Genomic DNA, 16,406 nt, shown 5'->3' with positions numbered 1-16,406 from the left:
TTTGCAGGGATCACAGTTGTATTTTTTTTTCTCAGATAAAAACTAGAATCTGCACATACCACTTCTTTAAGCTTTGCTTCAATTTCTTCAGAGGTTAGTTTTTTGCTTAGCGGTGTTTTTCTCAACAACATATCACAATAATTCGCAAGCAGCTCCGGGCACTTGGACTCTGGCTGTGTTTTCAGTCCAACTCTAAATGAACATGAGAAGCAGTTATCACAAAATTATACTGAGCAGCCCTCAATGTGAAGTTGCACACCATTATACCAAGTCAGGCTTTGCTAATAATTAAAAAGGGGAGGACACTTCAATAAAAAGGGCAAACGTTTACACACTTTTCTTAAATTCCATTTGCTTCTTTTCCTTCCAAGGGTCCATATGTTATTTCACAGATGTAATTAAAACGGAGAATAGTAATTTGTGTAAATGAGTTAGCAGAAGGGACTGTACTCAGAAAGCCAGTGCATCATGGATGAGAGAAGATTCCAAGTTTGAAAGAATTATCAAAACAAACAGCTCCTCCTAACATCACCACAAGCTGTGTGTGACTTAACCTCTGGGCCTACTCTTAAATGAACAATCAGAAGTTACAATAGGGATTATATACAGTACAAAAGCACCACAAGGCAGGCACTTTCATGGGACTCCTCTGAAGGTGGCTTCTCTGAGCCTCTAGATTAGAACAGTGTCAATTATGGTGGAAGGATTCAGACATTTCAAGTGTTTTAAGTATTTAAACATAATGTGGCATTGCAACTTCTAGTAATTTGATGCTTACAATTATCTGTTTATGGTAAAGGACTGAATATACAATGTCGAGCATGGGAAAGATGGATGTAAGCCCAAGGTGGCCTGGAAAACCAACTTTATATAATGAACTTGCCTAATTAACATCAAATAGAATGCAAATAGATTCAAGCCAATATTCAAACAACTTACCCCTTCTGTTTCAATGGTAATTCAAGTTTAAATATTGTGGCATCGTTAACAACAGCTTTATATGCCTAAAATAAAATGAAAACATCCATTCAATTCTCAACACGGGAACAGATTCCAAAACTGACCATTCAAAATCTTCATCTTTCATTTCAGACATCAAACAGGGCTGATTGCAAAGCTATGGTTTGGCCACTAAGAGCTCCCTGAAGGTTCATGCGCTCCCCGCTTTCATTGCAGTAATAAGTTTGAAAGCTAAAGAGAATTAGTGGGAGCTGGCACCTATGCTTCGCTAACCAGGAAAGAGAAGGGGAAATGCACATAGGTGGGTGGAGGTTAGGTGTGTGCAAACCTGCTGTCGTGGAAAGGTTGGACACAGAAGAATGGTAGGAGGAACTAGCTGGAGGACCCCCAAGGGGAAAAGGCTCAAAGCCTGGGTACTGGAGGTGGGTTGCCGATGGGTGGTCAGAGAGAAGACTGAAAGGAGCAGGTGTCAGAAGCTGAAGAGGTAACAGGGCTTAATGAGTGGGGGATGTCTGTGGCAGAGAGAAGTCCAGAATCAGAGCCAGAAGCTGCAGCAGGAGAGGGGGGTGAGAGAGGCCAAGAGGCAGAGGTGAGTCAGCCTGGTGAAAAAGCACAGGTGTCTCCCTCTCCTGCTGTGACAAGCTCCACTTCCGCTGGTCTCCCAGAACTAGGAGAGGCATAAGCAGGAGGAGCAAAAGCACAGGCCATGTCTTAATTTGCTTGAGGAAAACCCTGGAGAAGTGACTTAGGCAGCTGTGGACCTTCAGTCTCTGCAACTGTCTCCTGGGGCAAGACCTACTGAAGAAGAGTTGATGTGCTCATTTAGGCCTGGCAACCCTGTGCAGATCCTGCTTTTTTCTAATAGATAAGTTCACTTACTCCAGGTGATTTACTGCTGGCTCACTCCTGACACATGCAGGGTAATCCCAAATATTAAATCAGTCAAATATGATGTCTGAACTAGCTAAACTATTCATAGAAATGTAACAGTTTTGTTGCCTGCATTTTAAAACCTACCATTATATCAGCAGTATACCTAGTATTATTATATCATCATACCTTGTGATGGTATTCTCCAACATTTTATATACAGTTTATAGTATTAGGACTTTCAACTGACTACTATTTCTATAATCATCTTAAGAAATCCCCGACTTAGATACTTGGGCAATATTGACATATCATGATTAATTAGGCATGTAAAGCTGTGACAGTATCAAATGTAATTGTATAAGTATATGATTGAAATCTTGCAATTACTTCTATATAGAGAATTCTTAAGATGACAGTCAGATGCCTAGTTATTATATTTTTCACTTACATCATGCAAGTCCCATAAGCATCATAACAAATTGTAGACTTGAAACATGAAGTAAGTCATTGTGTTTTAAAACACACAGTATTAAAAAGTGAAACAAATGGCCAACTGAATTAATAACAATCATACCTTATCTCTGGCAGTAAGAAATCTTGGGTCATCTTGAAAAGCTTCTTTAACCAGCTTGCTAAATCGATTAAATAATGTGAGCAATTGTTCTACATACTTTTCAGAATCCTAAAAATTGAAGAAGCAAAGCAACAAAAAATAAAAAGCCAAATCTGTGAGAAAAAATAGCACATTATTATTAATCGTGGCATTGGTAAATTAAACCAATTTTCTGTGAATTACTTATTTTCATGGAGGGTATTGAGCTCAAAAATAATTACTTTTGCTAGATTTTATGAAGCACATTACCAATTTTAAGTTCAAACAATTTATAAAAAGTTTTCTGAATTATATTCCTAAAACACATTTCTTGGAAGAACCTATATTCTACAGAAATTTCAGCTAAGTACAAGCTGTTAGAACAAAGGAACAAGAACTATTCAAAATACATTAAAAATGGAAATTGTTGAGTGTTAGTGGACAATCTGACAGATATCTGGTTACTGTCAGCTTTTTGATCTATCCCTTTTTATAGACTGGAAAAGTACACCAGGTGCTTCCAATAAAACTGCTTCATTTGAGGAAGATGTCCCAGTTCTTTAGAAGGTAGAGGTGACTTTACAGGCCACCATCAATTTCAGCTACTTTTCCTATTACAAAAAATACAATTTCACCCCAAGAAGTGATTCAGACATTATGCTAAACCAAAGACTGGAATTACGTGAACCACCAGCTAAAGGTTTGGGGCTTGGTGTGCCTAGTATGCATGGCAATTCACCTGGTTTGACACTAACCACAATCCTGGTTTGACACTAACCATGGTTTGGATGAAGCTTGCTTACTAAGATTGGCCTCAAACGAGAACTGGAGGTAGGGAATTGCCGCACACAAAAGTTGGAGAGAATGAACATACAAATCCAAGGCTTCTGACTGCTCATTCGTATCACAAATGGGCAGTCCCTCAATGGCATGCTATGTGATAACTCTAAATGCAAATTGGAAGGCAGAGCCATGGTTAATTTATCTACCATTAAATCTGGTGCAGGGAATTTATCTTGCCAGCATGGTGGCAGTTCTTTTAAGATCCCCACGTTCCAGGGATTTGGCTTGCTCTTAATTGTGCTGATTGCTTTGAAGCAAAGTTTCAATTTGTAATAGAAATCTTTAATTGCTTAATAACCCCAACAAAATTAAAAGCTTGCAGTTTTATTTCATGAGATTTAAAAACCCCAATGATTTTAAGGAAGCAGCAATATTTCCCTACTATATCTAGTAAACAGCCTGGTTTTCAATTCAATTTCACACATTCATTTCAAGATTTAGTGGAGACTGTTTCTGGGAAAGGCAGGGACTGAAGTGGGAAGGAGCATATCATACTGGATGTAGTTGCAAACATTTGGCTGCATGATTTCTTGGGTGGTAAAAAAAGGCAACCAACACTTTGGACACCTACTTCACACCAAACTGAGAATTAGTTTTGCAAAATATTCCTGATATATAGGGAAAGCTTTCTAAGGGTAAGGGATAAAGTCAAGAAACACCTACTTACAGTAGTAATAGTTTCAGCGGCTGCTACCATATCTGCTAACCCAGCACTAACGATATGCTCTTCCAAATCTTTTAACATAGGCTCTATTCCATTAGGAACTTTATCCATCAATGAAAACATTAGATGCAACTCTGAAGACAAAAAAAGTTGAAGAAGTCACAAGTCAATTCATCTGTAGCAAGGCACCTGGAAGCTTTATTCCAGAGAAGCTTTATTCTGTGAACCGCCCTGAGACCTCCAGGTATAGGGCAGTATATACCATATTTTTCGCCCCATAGGACGCACCGGCCCATAGAATGCACCAAGTTTTTTGGGGGGGAAATAAAGAAAAAAAATGTATTTCCCCCCCCCCAGGCGCTTGTGGGGCTGGCAGCGGGGAGACGCACTGTGCCTCCCAGCTGTCCCCGGAGCTTGCGGGGCAGGCAGCGGGGAGAAGCGCTCTTCTCCCCGCCGCCCGCCTGCAGAACAGGTCCGGGGACAGCGGGAAGACACACGGCGCCTCCCAGCTGTCCCCGGAGCTTGCGGGGCTGGCAGCGGGGAGAAGCACGCGTCTCCCCGCCGTCAGCCTCCAAACCACATTGGGAGACAGCGGGATGGCGGCGTTCCGCCTCCCCACTGTCCCCCGACCTTGTGGGGCTGGTGCTGCGGCTCTCCTGAAGAGCGAGAGGGGTCGGTGCACACCAACCCCTCTCGCTCTCCAGGCTTCAGCGAAAGCCTGCATTCGCCCCATAGGAGGCACACACATTTCCTCTTCATTTTTGGAGGGGAAAAAGTACGTCCTATAGGGCGAAAAATACGGTAAATTCAAATAATAATGTCTACAAATTGCAAGATGTTTGATTCATGCTCTCTTAATTGCAAAACGCTCCTCCACTTCACAAACTATCAGTGGGAATTCTATGAATAATGACCTGATATTATCCAGTGGGTCTGTTCAGGCTTAACCTGGGCTATGTACAAACCACAATGTGCAAATTGGAAGCCAGCCTTGAGAATGCACACTTTCTCCTCCATGAACCAATTTTCCCCTTTCCTTTCTAGCATTAACCATAGTCTTCCATCACATACACACCATGGTTAATCAATACCAGGATCCTTGTAATCTAGGCTTTGAACTATGGTATACGTGTATATAAGCTGTATATAAATGTTGTGAAAATAAAGTAAAATAGGCTTATTGGGAGAAGACAGAAGCAACCTGAGGCTCACAGCAATCAAAGCAGATGTGAAATATTTTTTTAAAATCTGTATGTACTGTATTAATAAAATACACTATAGTAAAGAAAGAATAAAAAGGAATATAGTGCTGATTTTAAATAGCCAAGCTCAACCTCTGACAGAACAAGCAAGTAGGAAGTCTCTCATCATGCTACCACTGAGGTGGATGAAAGGAACTTACAGAACAGTAGTAGTCATGGCCCTTTTGAGAGTGTGCTAAGATGGTGGTGAGCTGCCTGCAGAAAACATTAGCCTAGCTCTAGAAGTCTCCAAAGTAAGGCTCTGCACAGGCACAATACCGATAAATGGGACTGCACTGGGACCATAAAAGAGAACTATATTAACCCTTGGAAGGGAAGGGAAGGGAAGGGAAGGGAAGAGAAGAGAAACTACCTTGAGTGCCATCAGGGGGAAAGGCGGGGAATAAATGAATAAAATAAATAAAAGGAAGAGAAGGAAGGGAAAGAATGCATCCTCAAGGAGGACTCCTGATTTGCTGCCTACAGTTAGCCAGGGTCAGCATTACATTTTATGTAAACCACTCAGAGGTTTTTAAGAATAAGCAGTATATAATTCAAATTAAGTATGTAAAACAAATAAATCACTGATTCATTCAGGGAAGGATGCAGAGGAAAGCAAAACTGTGGGGGAAGAAGTGGTTTTATGGACCAGTCTTCTCCAGGACTATGCAGCGAAATTCACTGCAATAGCCCATGTTCACTAATCAATTTCTCAATAGTTCCAAGTTCCCATAAAGTCTCATTCCCCTTGAGGACTGAAAGTTATACTTGTACGACGTTTGCTACCATGCTATATTCAGCTCTGGACTAGTGCCAAAGAAGTGCTGTCAGGATGAGAAGCCAAGCATATTTTTTAAAGGTCAGATACCTTTTGAATTCCCAGGCCTAACTGCAGATGTTTATACCATGAAGGTGGAATCATCCATTTTGAACTTATTGCTATTTTAAAAAAACAACAACAACCCCACAAATAACAGATACCATGTAGTGGAGTAAATTAAACAAAAGGTTATAGTGTGCAGGGTTGTTTGCTTATGCAGTCTCTTTCTTCTGATTTCCACCCATGGATAATAATGTATTGAAAAGCAACTCAGAATGACATCACTTGTCATCAATATAAACCTTTGCCAAAAAGGCACATAAACTAATAGCATTCCTAGGGCTTAAAGATATGCCTGTTCACCTAAATGATAAAAACTAAGTAGACCCAAAAGACAGACAAGGATGTTGAAATACAGCTAAAAGCATGCTGCAGCAATCATAATGCAATATGGTGGGGCCAAGTGTGCTTTCAGCTACCACTGGATTAACCCTCATTCAGTTACATGAAATGCACTGAAACTGCAATGAATGAATATAAACATCCCGATGTGTAATATAGTGGTTCAAATATTAGTCTATGCAGGTAGAACAGATTTCAGCTCCCACTCAGCCATGAAGTTAACCTTAGACCAGCCACTATTCCTCAGACTCACGGAATTAACAGGGTTGTTTTGAGGATTAAGATGGGGAGAATAACTTTGTGCACAGACCCTGAGCTCCTTGGAGAAAGGGTAGGATAAAAGTGCAACAAAGAAACATGTGATAAAATATATTTACACATAGCCATGCAGGGCAGCAAGCAACTCTGAACTGCTTCTACGTCAAATTGTATTTCTTGTGTGCTACTCTTTACAAAAGCAGTAATATAAATCAGTTATATATTTTACTCTGTCCATACCAATCTAATGACACAGATTTATGCTATACTTCACTTACTTTCCGTTTCATTTCGCTTGATCATGCCTTGGCATTCAGCTAAAATTGTCTCCTTAAAAGATGTCACCAGAGCATTCACACAGCACTCCATAAGCTGAAAGGTAGAAGTGCAAGCATTAGTGTACTTAGGATGTAGAAACGCATCAGCTGAATTGAGATGATCTTGCAATCATGTTTTGGAGGCTGAGGAACATTCCACACACCCCTTTCACCCTCCCTCATGCATGCCTCAATCAATCACTTCCTCTTTTAATCAAGCCACAATTTGCAGCAGACATTACATTAGGCAATACTAGTGGAGGAAACAGAAGGAATACAGTCAAGCTCCTCCCTCCATGAATTGTCACCCGATAGCAGCCATTACATTAGGCTACATAAGAGAAGAGAACAGATGTGGGGCCACTTCATCTGTGCAGCTGAGACACCAAGAACTTATGAACTCCTTGAACTCTTTCCAATCCAGTTTATCATTCAAAGAACTGGTAACTAAGAACTTACACCTGAGTTTGCTTATTTATTCCTCCCTCCCAATCCGTTTTCCTTTGGTGTGGAGACTTCTCTGATTGTGAGAATGAGGAATGGGAGGGGACTGTCTTTTTTTTAAATGATATGGAAGACATTTTGGGTGAAGTGTTTGGGGGAGATTGAACCCTTCAAACTAGGACAGCACACCAGGATCATTTTGTGCTTTGCAATTCTGGTTTGGAGGGCTTGCTCAAACTATGGTTTGGAGGAGAGCTTTCCAAACTTTTCATGTTGGTGACACACTTTTTAGACATGCATCATTTTGTGAAACGGCAATTCAGTTTTACTAGCAAACTGGTGGTTAAACTAACCCCTTTCCAGTCCCAGGAGGAGCATGGGGAGTATTCATGTGACACACAGTTTGGGAAGCTCTGGCTTGGAGGATAATCTGAAATCAGCTAGTCTCCAGTTTTGCAAAATACAGAACTCCCCAGTATGAAGCAAATTTAGGACACCCCCTATAGTAGATAAAATTACGTTTATAGACATTTTGACTAATGTGAGTATTATTTATTCTTCTTCTTCATCATCATCATCATCATCATCATCCACTCTTCACCATGAAGTTCCAGGGTGGGTTACAACAATTTTGAATTACAATATTAAAAACAGTTAATAAAGATTATAATCAAGGGAACAAGGGTCCTAAAGCACAGGGATAAAAAAGCAGAAGCATGTACACATTCTACAGGGCAATCCCATACAAAGTCCCACAGAGCTCGGTGATGTTTGCACCCACGTAAATGGGTATACAATGGTATATAATTATACCTGCTATATATAGCTAAAACTAACACATACCGCTTCTACAGAGTTACATTCCCGCCTGGTTTCTAAATACCGTAGTGCTCTTTTTTCTTCTTCCTTTAATTTAGCATCTGCCTGTAGAGAGCAGAACAACGATTACTTAGAATATTAACATTAACAGGACCAACAACTTCATACCAACACCTTTGAACTTACATATTTCATGTAATTCTGAACACCATTTTGTTGCAAATACGAAGGGGCTTGAGTTCTATAAAATCTCTCTGTTGAATCAAGGTATGCTTTTTCAAAATTATCCCGATAAATCTGGAGTTTGTCTTCAGGATTAGAACACAGATTAACTGAAATGAGGAATATAAAGTTAAAGCATTCTTCCTGGGCTTCTATATGACGAAACACACTTCTCCCATTAATGACAATGAATATAACAATAGGCAGAAAAACATAGTCTAGCTTTCCATTTTTTAAAACAATTCCTGATCATCTGGACATAAGACTATGATTTTTAGGGCAATTTTAGATTGTAAGTTAGCAGGTAAGGGACTTGTCTCAGGATGAGCGAATAAAGACCCACAGGATCTCTCGCTCAGTCAGCCGATTCCTGGTCCTGCTGGGCTATGCTGGCATAAGCCCCATATACCAATTTGGGCAAAGATATGCCAGTCTTAACTCCCTCAACCTGTCAGCTCAGTCACCTGAGTCATTACTGAAAGATCTTTCCAGCATAAGACCTGAAAAATGGGCATTCTAGGAAAGTGGCAAGGGCTGGGCCAGGCCAGGAGGGCTAACTCTGGAACTTACAGCACCAAAAAGGGTAGTGTTTAAAAAATATTGAATTTAACTTCCACCAATCCATGGGATTTCAGATTCCTACCCCCCAAAAAATAATAATTCCCAGGGCATTTGCCTGTGCAAAAGCAGCAGTAACATAAATCTTAAGATCATCACTGATTGAAATGTCTGAAGAAATTCCTTATTTACTAATCAAGACAAGGGACAAGTTTCAAGCATCAAGAAAAAAAACCTTATAGTTCAAACACCTTTGGAAACTGCTCCTGCTGCTGGACTACAGAGATTACTGGTCTTTTCTGTACACTTGTCATCAATCCTTTTGTCAATGCAAATTGTAGCTGGAGGCAAACTATGATGGTTTGTATATTAATGGGGTTCTGAAGACATGTCCCATAAAACAACACATACCATACGATTCTCTAACACCAATGACAAGTTGAGAGTCAAATGCTTCTCCTAGCCTTTCAGCATGGACCAGCTTCATTGCACTGTCTTGAAGGCGAGTCTTTATATTTGAAAATATGGATTCGTTCCAAGTGTCTAACATGAGCTGCAAAGACAGAAAGAAGAAGAAATAACATTAAAAGGTATGTACAAATTCTCAAAAGGCAACCCATTAAAAACTGGCCCTTGAAGGGCCTGGCAAAAGTTCAGTTTCAGATTTAAACTTATTTCTCAAATAGTACAGCATGTCCACATGACAGCTATTAAAAAAAACAAATGTTCTGTTACAATTGCCACTCTCTTTACCAAGGACTAACAAAAACAAAAAAAGGTCTCCAATGAGGTTTGTGGTCACTTTATAGTGAGCATTGTTAATTGAGTAGAAAGTGTGTTTTAAATAACTCCAGCTAATTATGCACTCACTCTGTCTTATCTTTAAAACTCAGGGAAACATAAACCAACTGCTTTTTTTGGCCACACTCTTTTCACACTTTCAAAGGAAGAACATATTCATCACCTACCTACAAATTTGTTTAAGAGAAAAGCAGCAGGAATATGCAAAGCTACCACTACATTGGATGAATAGCACTGCATTATGGAATTGTGTCTGGCAGTGGAAAGAGAAGCAGTTCAGTAAATCATCAGTTCTAACCCCCACTTTAAAGTGATGCTTCAGTATAACTATGGACGATGCAAGATTTCGCTATGCTATGCTATGCCATGTATTCGTGCTACAACAAACTCTCTTTGTGATGGTGTATATTTACAGCAAAGAACTTACCTTTCGTACAATACTGTCTTCTACATTGGACTTCTTGTTGCTGCCTTGTTTGCCCATGAGAGTAATCTCTAACTGACAAAATGGCTTGGGTAAGATATCACACTGCGTGAAGAATTTACGCCACTCTACAATATAGGCTTTCAGTAATGCAGTATCATCTTGGTGGCTCAGCACTCTCTGAAAGAAGAGATGGCTCAAAATATTATCATCTTTATTTGTTAAGTTTCTATACCACCCTTCATCCGAAAATCACAGGTACAGTATAAAAACAGATACAGTATAAAAACACACATGAGTACTTCTAATGCCTACCACCAATGAAGCTATTGGTTCTTTTTTTAAAAAAATATTATGCCATACATAACACAGAGAACTCTGATGTTACAAAAGCAAACTTGTAAAAAAGCTGCAAGATGACAATCGCCCAACATCTGCACAGTACACACCGCCCTATCCAGGGAGATTTGGATTAGGTGACCCATCATGTTTGTGGTTATTCTCAGTTCTGTATGCAAAGTTGAGCTGCCTTTGAGAAAATACACTTTTGAGATATCAGGAGAAAAGAATCTACTTGTGGACAAGTTGAAAACTTACTGCTTGTGCTTGTTTAATAAAATCAAGGATATCTTCTTTCAAAGCCTGGTGTATTTTTGCTGGGCCTTTATCATCCCACAAGCAAACGCCATGCACATCCCTAGAAAATATATACATTCAGTCAGGTCAAGATAATACTAAACTGTATAGCTGAAATTTCAGTTTAAGTGGCCACTTGATAATAATGTCCTCAAGCAACCCCAGGTAAATGTCAACAATATAGTGCCTACCCACAGCTGGGGAAAGTGGGACCAAGCATTACTTTGTCCATTAGGCCGTTTTAAATAGACATATCAGCATATACAAATCTGTACATGCAATATTAATGTCTGAAGTCAAATAATTCACAGTAGAAAAAAGAATCTGGTACTTTATCATTCATTTACAAAGCCCACTGTTACAGAGTATGCCTAACCAAAGTTGCCATCCTGGGAAACAGAACTATTTCCACGTGGAGAAACACCATCTCCCCGGAAAAAAATGGAACCGTTTTAATGAGGCACACATAAAGGGCTGCAGCTTAGTGCTAGATCACATACTTTTGTAAACATCCCAAGTTCGTGCCTGGCTTCCCCAGTTGAAGGTGTTTTGGTAATAAGTCTAAGACAGCCCTGACTGAGACCCTTCAGAGCAGCTACTGGTCATAATTAGGTTAACAACTAGCGGTTTGTTAGCAAAAGCTGCTCTCCTGAGATGTTCTGACAATCTCACATACCCCAGGTGCTCATCACCTTCTTCCTTCTGGACTTCCAGCAATATGAGGTAGTGAGATGAAGGCATAGGAAAGCAAATAAAGAGGCAAAGCCCTTCTCTCACTCGCAAAGCCAGATATCATTCTAGTTTCCCTGCAAAATGGCTAAAAAATGGACAACATTTGTCTCTGCTCTCACTTAGGCACTCCAGTGTGTCTCTTCCCTGACTTCAAGTATCAGAATGAAACTGGATTTTCTAACATGTCCCTTTGGCTAGAGGGAGAGGGAGAGGGCTTGGTCACTCACCCACCTTTAAGATTATCCCACTGATAAAACCAGCCGACAACCATTTATATAGATGCTATATAAACCATTAGTATGACTCGATATATATAGAAGCTCTTTATGTCCTTATTCGAAACTATCAGATCTGGAGCTTAGAAAACCTATGAGTTGTATCCAACTAAGGTTTACTCACAGTAGACCTACTGAAATTAATGAACGTAAGTTAGTCATGCCCATTAATTTCAATGTGTGTACTCAGAGTAGGACTACAACTTAATCTGCCACCCATGTGACTGCCAAATCCTCTACGGAGTCACTTTATGGCAATCTGTCCTGCAAAGATATCTCATATGAGGTTTCACCTTTGCAAGAGCTGGTGATGAAATTCTCAAGACTTCTTGCCCCCGATTGCTTGCCCCTTCCCTCTCAAGTTTGCCACACTATTTTAATTCCACTTAGGAAAGGGTCACGTTCATCTGCTCATTCTAAGCACACATCAAGAGAGAGAAATCATATTAGGGCAAGCCCACAAGCTTACCTAAGAGCAGCGAGGCCCTCTGGTCAGCAAGTATGGTGTGTTACACACTCAAGTAAGCTCACTTGCATACAAGGCATGGGTACCATCTCTCCTATGAACATATGATTGCCCATGCATGTGTCTCCATCCTCCAACCTCCCAATCTTCATCTCTCAGCTCAAGGAACATCGGCCAGAGGGGTGGGGTGGGGGAGAGAATGTCAGGAAAAGGCTTAACAGCAACTCCCTTTTTTGGCAAGAGCAACTTGAGGAGGAATTCATAGGTTACGGGAGTGAGCCCTGATAGCCAGGGGCTCGCTAGTTCAAGTGACAATTACAGCCCAGGAAGCAAGCCCCTTCTACTGCTAGTCTTTAGAAGGAAAAACCCTGTCAACAAAAAATGGAACAAATGTTCTTTAAAAAAGGGTATGTGTGTTCATAAATACGTCCTGAAATCCATTTGTGTGTGTGCATATTTTGTAAATGCAGCACTGCTAAAAGCTGCTATTAGCTTCGGAAATTGCTCTTTTCAGCATATTTTCAGCTCTGAGTAAAGCACTGATTAGAATTTAGACTTCTGTTGACAGAATAGCAATAGATTGTGCTATATAAAAATAACTGTCCAATCATTTTATCAGAGAAAAATTACTTGAATGTGGAACCTATGAGCACAGTACATCAATACATAACAGTTTAAGTAAATGATAATCCCAAATAAATCACTTCATTACCATTCTAATTTTCAAAGTCAATTGCTAGCTATCTTGAAAACAAATGAGTATCCTAAGTAAGAAGTCTATTACAGGGTCTTTCCTTAAACAACTGTTTCAACAAGATATTACAAACCATTACCATTGTTCTATTACCCAAGAATTACAAATGATACACACTACTTACGAAAATAGATCAAACCACTGCTGTTTCGTGACAGATTCCTGGCGCAAAAGCTTCAGAACAATGGGGCGCATGAAATCCCATTTGTCTTCAAACTGAAGTGAACCTTTATTCTTCAAGAAAGAAGACAGCATACTTTAAATACAGGTCAAATAAGCATTAATCTTGCAACCCAGTCCTATATATGTTTATTCTGAATCCAGTCCATTTTGCTCATTGGGGCTTCCAATTACATGTGCACTTGGGTCCACCTGTAGTCAAATAGATCAACTAGACAACCACTTCTTTAAATAACTCATTGCATCTTACCCTGTGAAGTTTCATGATCACACCGTGTTATCTGCAATCCTCAGGAGAACAAACTTAGTAGAAATCACAGCACACATTGGTTTTCCCAGGTTCAGACTTCAAACATATTGAACTAGCCACGTTTTAAAAATGTCCCAATGAGAGATTCATCTCCTATCCCCCTAAGTTGTATATGATACTCCAGCAGGGACATTTAAGTAATAGTCCAGAACTTAAACAAGAAAGAAGCTTTTTAAGTCATGAGCCACAAAAAGGGGAGACAATGAAACACTGACAAAATGCATTTTCATTGTTTTATTTATCTGCATTGTGCTGGACGTTTTCAAACACCACTGTAACCTTATAGCACTAGGGATATGGACTACCTTATGCAGCACATTTTAAACTTGGAAGCAGATTCTGAAGTGCAAAATTCTTCAGATACAGTGGTGCCTCGCAAGATGAAATTAATTCGTTCCGCGGATTTTTTCGTCTAGCGAATTTTTCGTCTCGCGAAGCACAAAATCCCATAGGAATGCATTGAAAATCAATTAATGCGTTCCTATGGTCAAAAAAAGTCCAAACAAAGCCAAATTTGGTACAACAAGAGTTTATTAAGTGCTCTTTAAAGTCACACATACTGTAAAGAGCATTTCAAAATTCAAACCCAGAAATTTTTTTAAAAAACAGCAGAGTGGCCCAATGGTCACAGAAAATCATAAAAATGCAGGAAAAAAAACAAGCTTCCAGATTCTTGCAAACCCCTCCCCAACTGTTCCCCCAGCCACCCAGCACACAGAAATTCAAATCCAGAATTTTTTAAAAAAAACAGCAGAGTGGCCCAATGGTCACAGAAAATCATAAAAATGCAGAAAAAAACCACAAGCTTCCAGATTCTTGCAAACCCCTCCCCAACACCAAGTCCTTGAATTCCAAACACCCCAACCCAAAATCCAAAACCCCCCAAAAAAGTTTTAAAAGCTTAACTTACCAAATGGCTGCAAAAGAAGTTTTGGAAAAGCTTCAAAAATCACCAAAGTCTTTAAAAACCTCAAAAAAGGCTACTATGTACACTGCGTTCTATGAGTTGCTCCTCGAAGTCAAGACGCAACTGTATTAACGGTGTTAAGAAAAAGGAAACAAACTTGCAAGACGTTTTTGTCTTGCGAAGCAAGCCCATAGGGAAATTTGTCTTGCGAAGCAGCTCAAAAAACGGAAAACCCTTTCGTCTAGCGAGTTTTCCGTCTTGCGAGGCATTCGTCTTGCGGGGCACCACTGTACATCCAGGTGAGGTATGTGCACTCTGTAATCCAACTGATATCCAACAAAAGAAGGTTTGGGTCCATTTAAACACATCTGAACAGAGTGCTCTATTGCTCTCAGTCTAACATATTCAGTGTGTCAATATTGCTGTTTTGTTGCAAAAAGGTACGGTAGGAGGAAAAATACCTGCAAATATACTTGACACTTAAAATGTGCCTGCACTGAACCCTTTTCACAAATTCTCATGTTCTTGCTTTATAAGTCAACATCAAAGCTGATAAAGAAACACACACAAAAATTATTCTCCTTCAAACCAATGATAGAGCTACAGTGGAAAGACCACATCTACCCTGTGATCAAGCAAAGCCTATTACAATGGAGACAGTGCATGCAAACTGAGAGGGACACAAATCCATGTGAGAAAACACTGTGTGCAGATCCAAATGACACACTGCACTAACCCAGACATTCATTCAATCAAAGCAAAAGGACTAGGTATTCAAGTTAACTAACAATGATTATTTTGATATGTTGCCATACTAGGAGTTTGGATTTTTAAGCACTGAAAAATTAAATGCAACGATATATCATGAGCCTCAGAATTTCAAAGATCTCTCCTGGATCAGAGTGAAGGCTTGTTTCCCACAGTGGTCATCACCAGACGCTCATGGGAAGCCCATAAGGGCAATTGCTCTCTCCCACTGTTGTTCTCCAGAGACTAGCGACCAGTTTAAGAGAAGGGTTAAGACACTCACAAATTTTCCATATTTAGACGGGAGAGGAACAGGAAATTGTACGGCATTCATCCAATTTCTGCACCATGCAAGAAGCAAACACATTGTGCATTCAAACATATTGTGCTCACTTACAACTTAGGCTCTATTTGCCCAAACTTTCCTTTGATCTTTTTACTAAGCATGTGCTTCATGACTTGCCTTTAACTGGTTACTTACATAGAGACTTTAAAAGATAGTTGTCTTTATGAGGATAATGATTTTCACAAAATTGAAATGCCAGACACTTGTAATATAACTTCCTTTACTATTCTAGGTGCATTTAAATGAGTGAGAAAAAGCAGACACTTCATTTCAGGGTCGTGGGTTCAAGCCCATGTTGGGTAAAAGATTTCAGCATTGTAAGGAGTCCCTTCCACATGGTCCCTTCCAACTCAACAATTATATGATTCTATGGCATCTTACGGGAGAGCAAAAATGGCCTCAAATGAAGGGAAATGGAACTGGTGCAACTTGACTGTTCCTCAACAGTTCTCTTCAGATATAGCTAGCTTATGGAGCAAGCTGGTTGCATTTAATGTATCAACATGGAGAAAACCCATTCTAAATTTCAGACAATTTGAACAAATTGCCTGGATTTTAATAACACAGAGAATGTTCTGCATTTACAATGGTATAAAGTTTCATTACCTATCCACCTTAACTGTACTGGCACAATTATGCCTATATAACAAGTTGCCATTGCCTCATTCCACACAGCAGTAATACAAAGGGACAAAAGGGAAGAATTCTAGCCAGTCTTCTAGCACAGCATGGGAGGCAAAATTTTAGCTTTTTACCTTAAGCTACTGCAGGTAGCCTATTGTGACGTGTTGCAGAACCTCAGACTCTGAATACCT

The 16,406-nt window shown here is 39.8% G+C and overlaps 2 protein-coding genes across 2 annotated transcripts in view; one reads left to right on the top strand and one right to left on the bottom strand.

The window, feature by feature from the left end:
• The window catches only part of CUL5 (cullin 5), a 34,246-nt gene that overhangs the window by 11,481 nt on the left and 6,359 nt on the right, over positions 1-16,406 (bottom strand). The window contains exons 2-12 of the mRNA XM_053385745.1: positions 13,226-13,335; positions 10,836-10,935; positions 10,242-10,418; positions 9,425-9,566; positions 8,420-8,565; positions 8,258-8,338; positions 6,932-7,025; positions 3,936-4,066; positions 2,408-2,515; positions 940-1,004; positions 60-192 (exon numbers count right to left, since the gene is read on the bottom strand). Coding sequence (XP_053241720.1) covers positions 60-192; positions 940-1,004; positions 2,408-2,515; positions 3,936-4,066; positions 6,932-7,025; positions 8,258-8,338; positions 8,420-8,565; positions 9,425-9,566; positions 10,242-10,418; positions 10,836-10,935; positions 13,226-13,335 — 1,287 coding nt within the window. The remainder of the gene's footprint in view (positions 1-59; positions 193-939; positions 1,005-2,407; positions 2,516-3,935; positions 4,067-6,931; positions 7,026-8,257; positions 8,339-8,419; positions 8,566-9,424; positions 9,567-10,241; positions 10,419-10,835; positions 10,936-13,225; positions 13,336-16,406) is intronic.
• The window catches only part of ALKBH8 (alkB homolog 8, tRNA methyltransferase), a 245,775-nt gene continuing 240,889 nt past the window's right edge, over positions 11,521-16,406 (top strand). The window contains exon 1 of the mRNA XM_053385748.1: positions 11,521-11,530. The gene's annotated coding sequence lies outside the window, so the exon portion shown is untranslated. The remainder of the gene's footprint in view (positions 11,531-16,406) is intronic.

The sequence above is a fragment of the Podarcis raffonei genome, chromosome 4 (genome assembly GCF_027172205.1).
Source record: "Podarcis raffonei isolate rPodRaf1 chromosome 4, rPodRaf1.pri, whole genome shotgun sequence".
NCBI classification, from domain to species: domain Eukaryota; kingdom Metazoa; phylum Chordata; class Lepidosauria; order Squamata; family Lacertidae; genus Podarcis; species Podarcis raffonei.
This window is presented reverse-complemented; position numbering and strand designations above follow the sequence as displayed.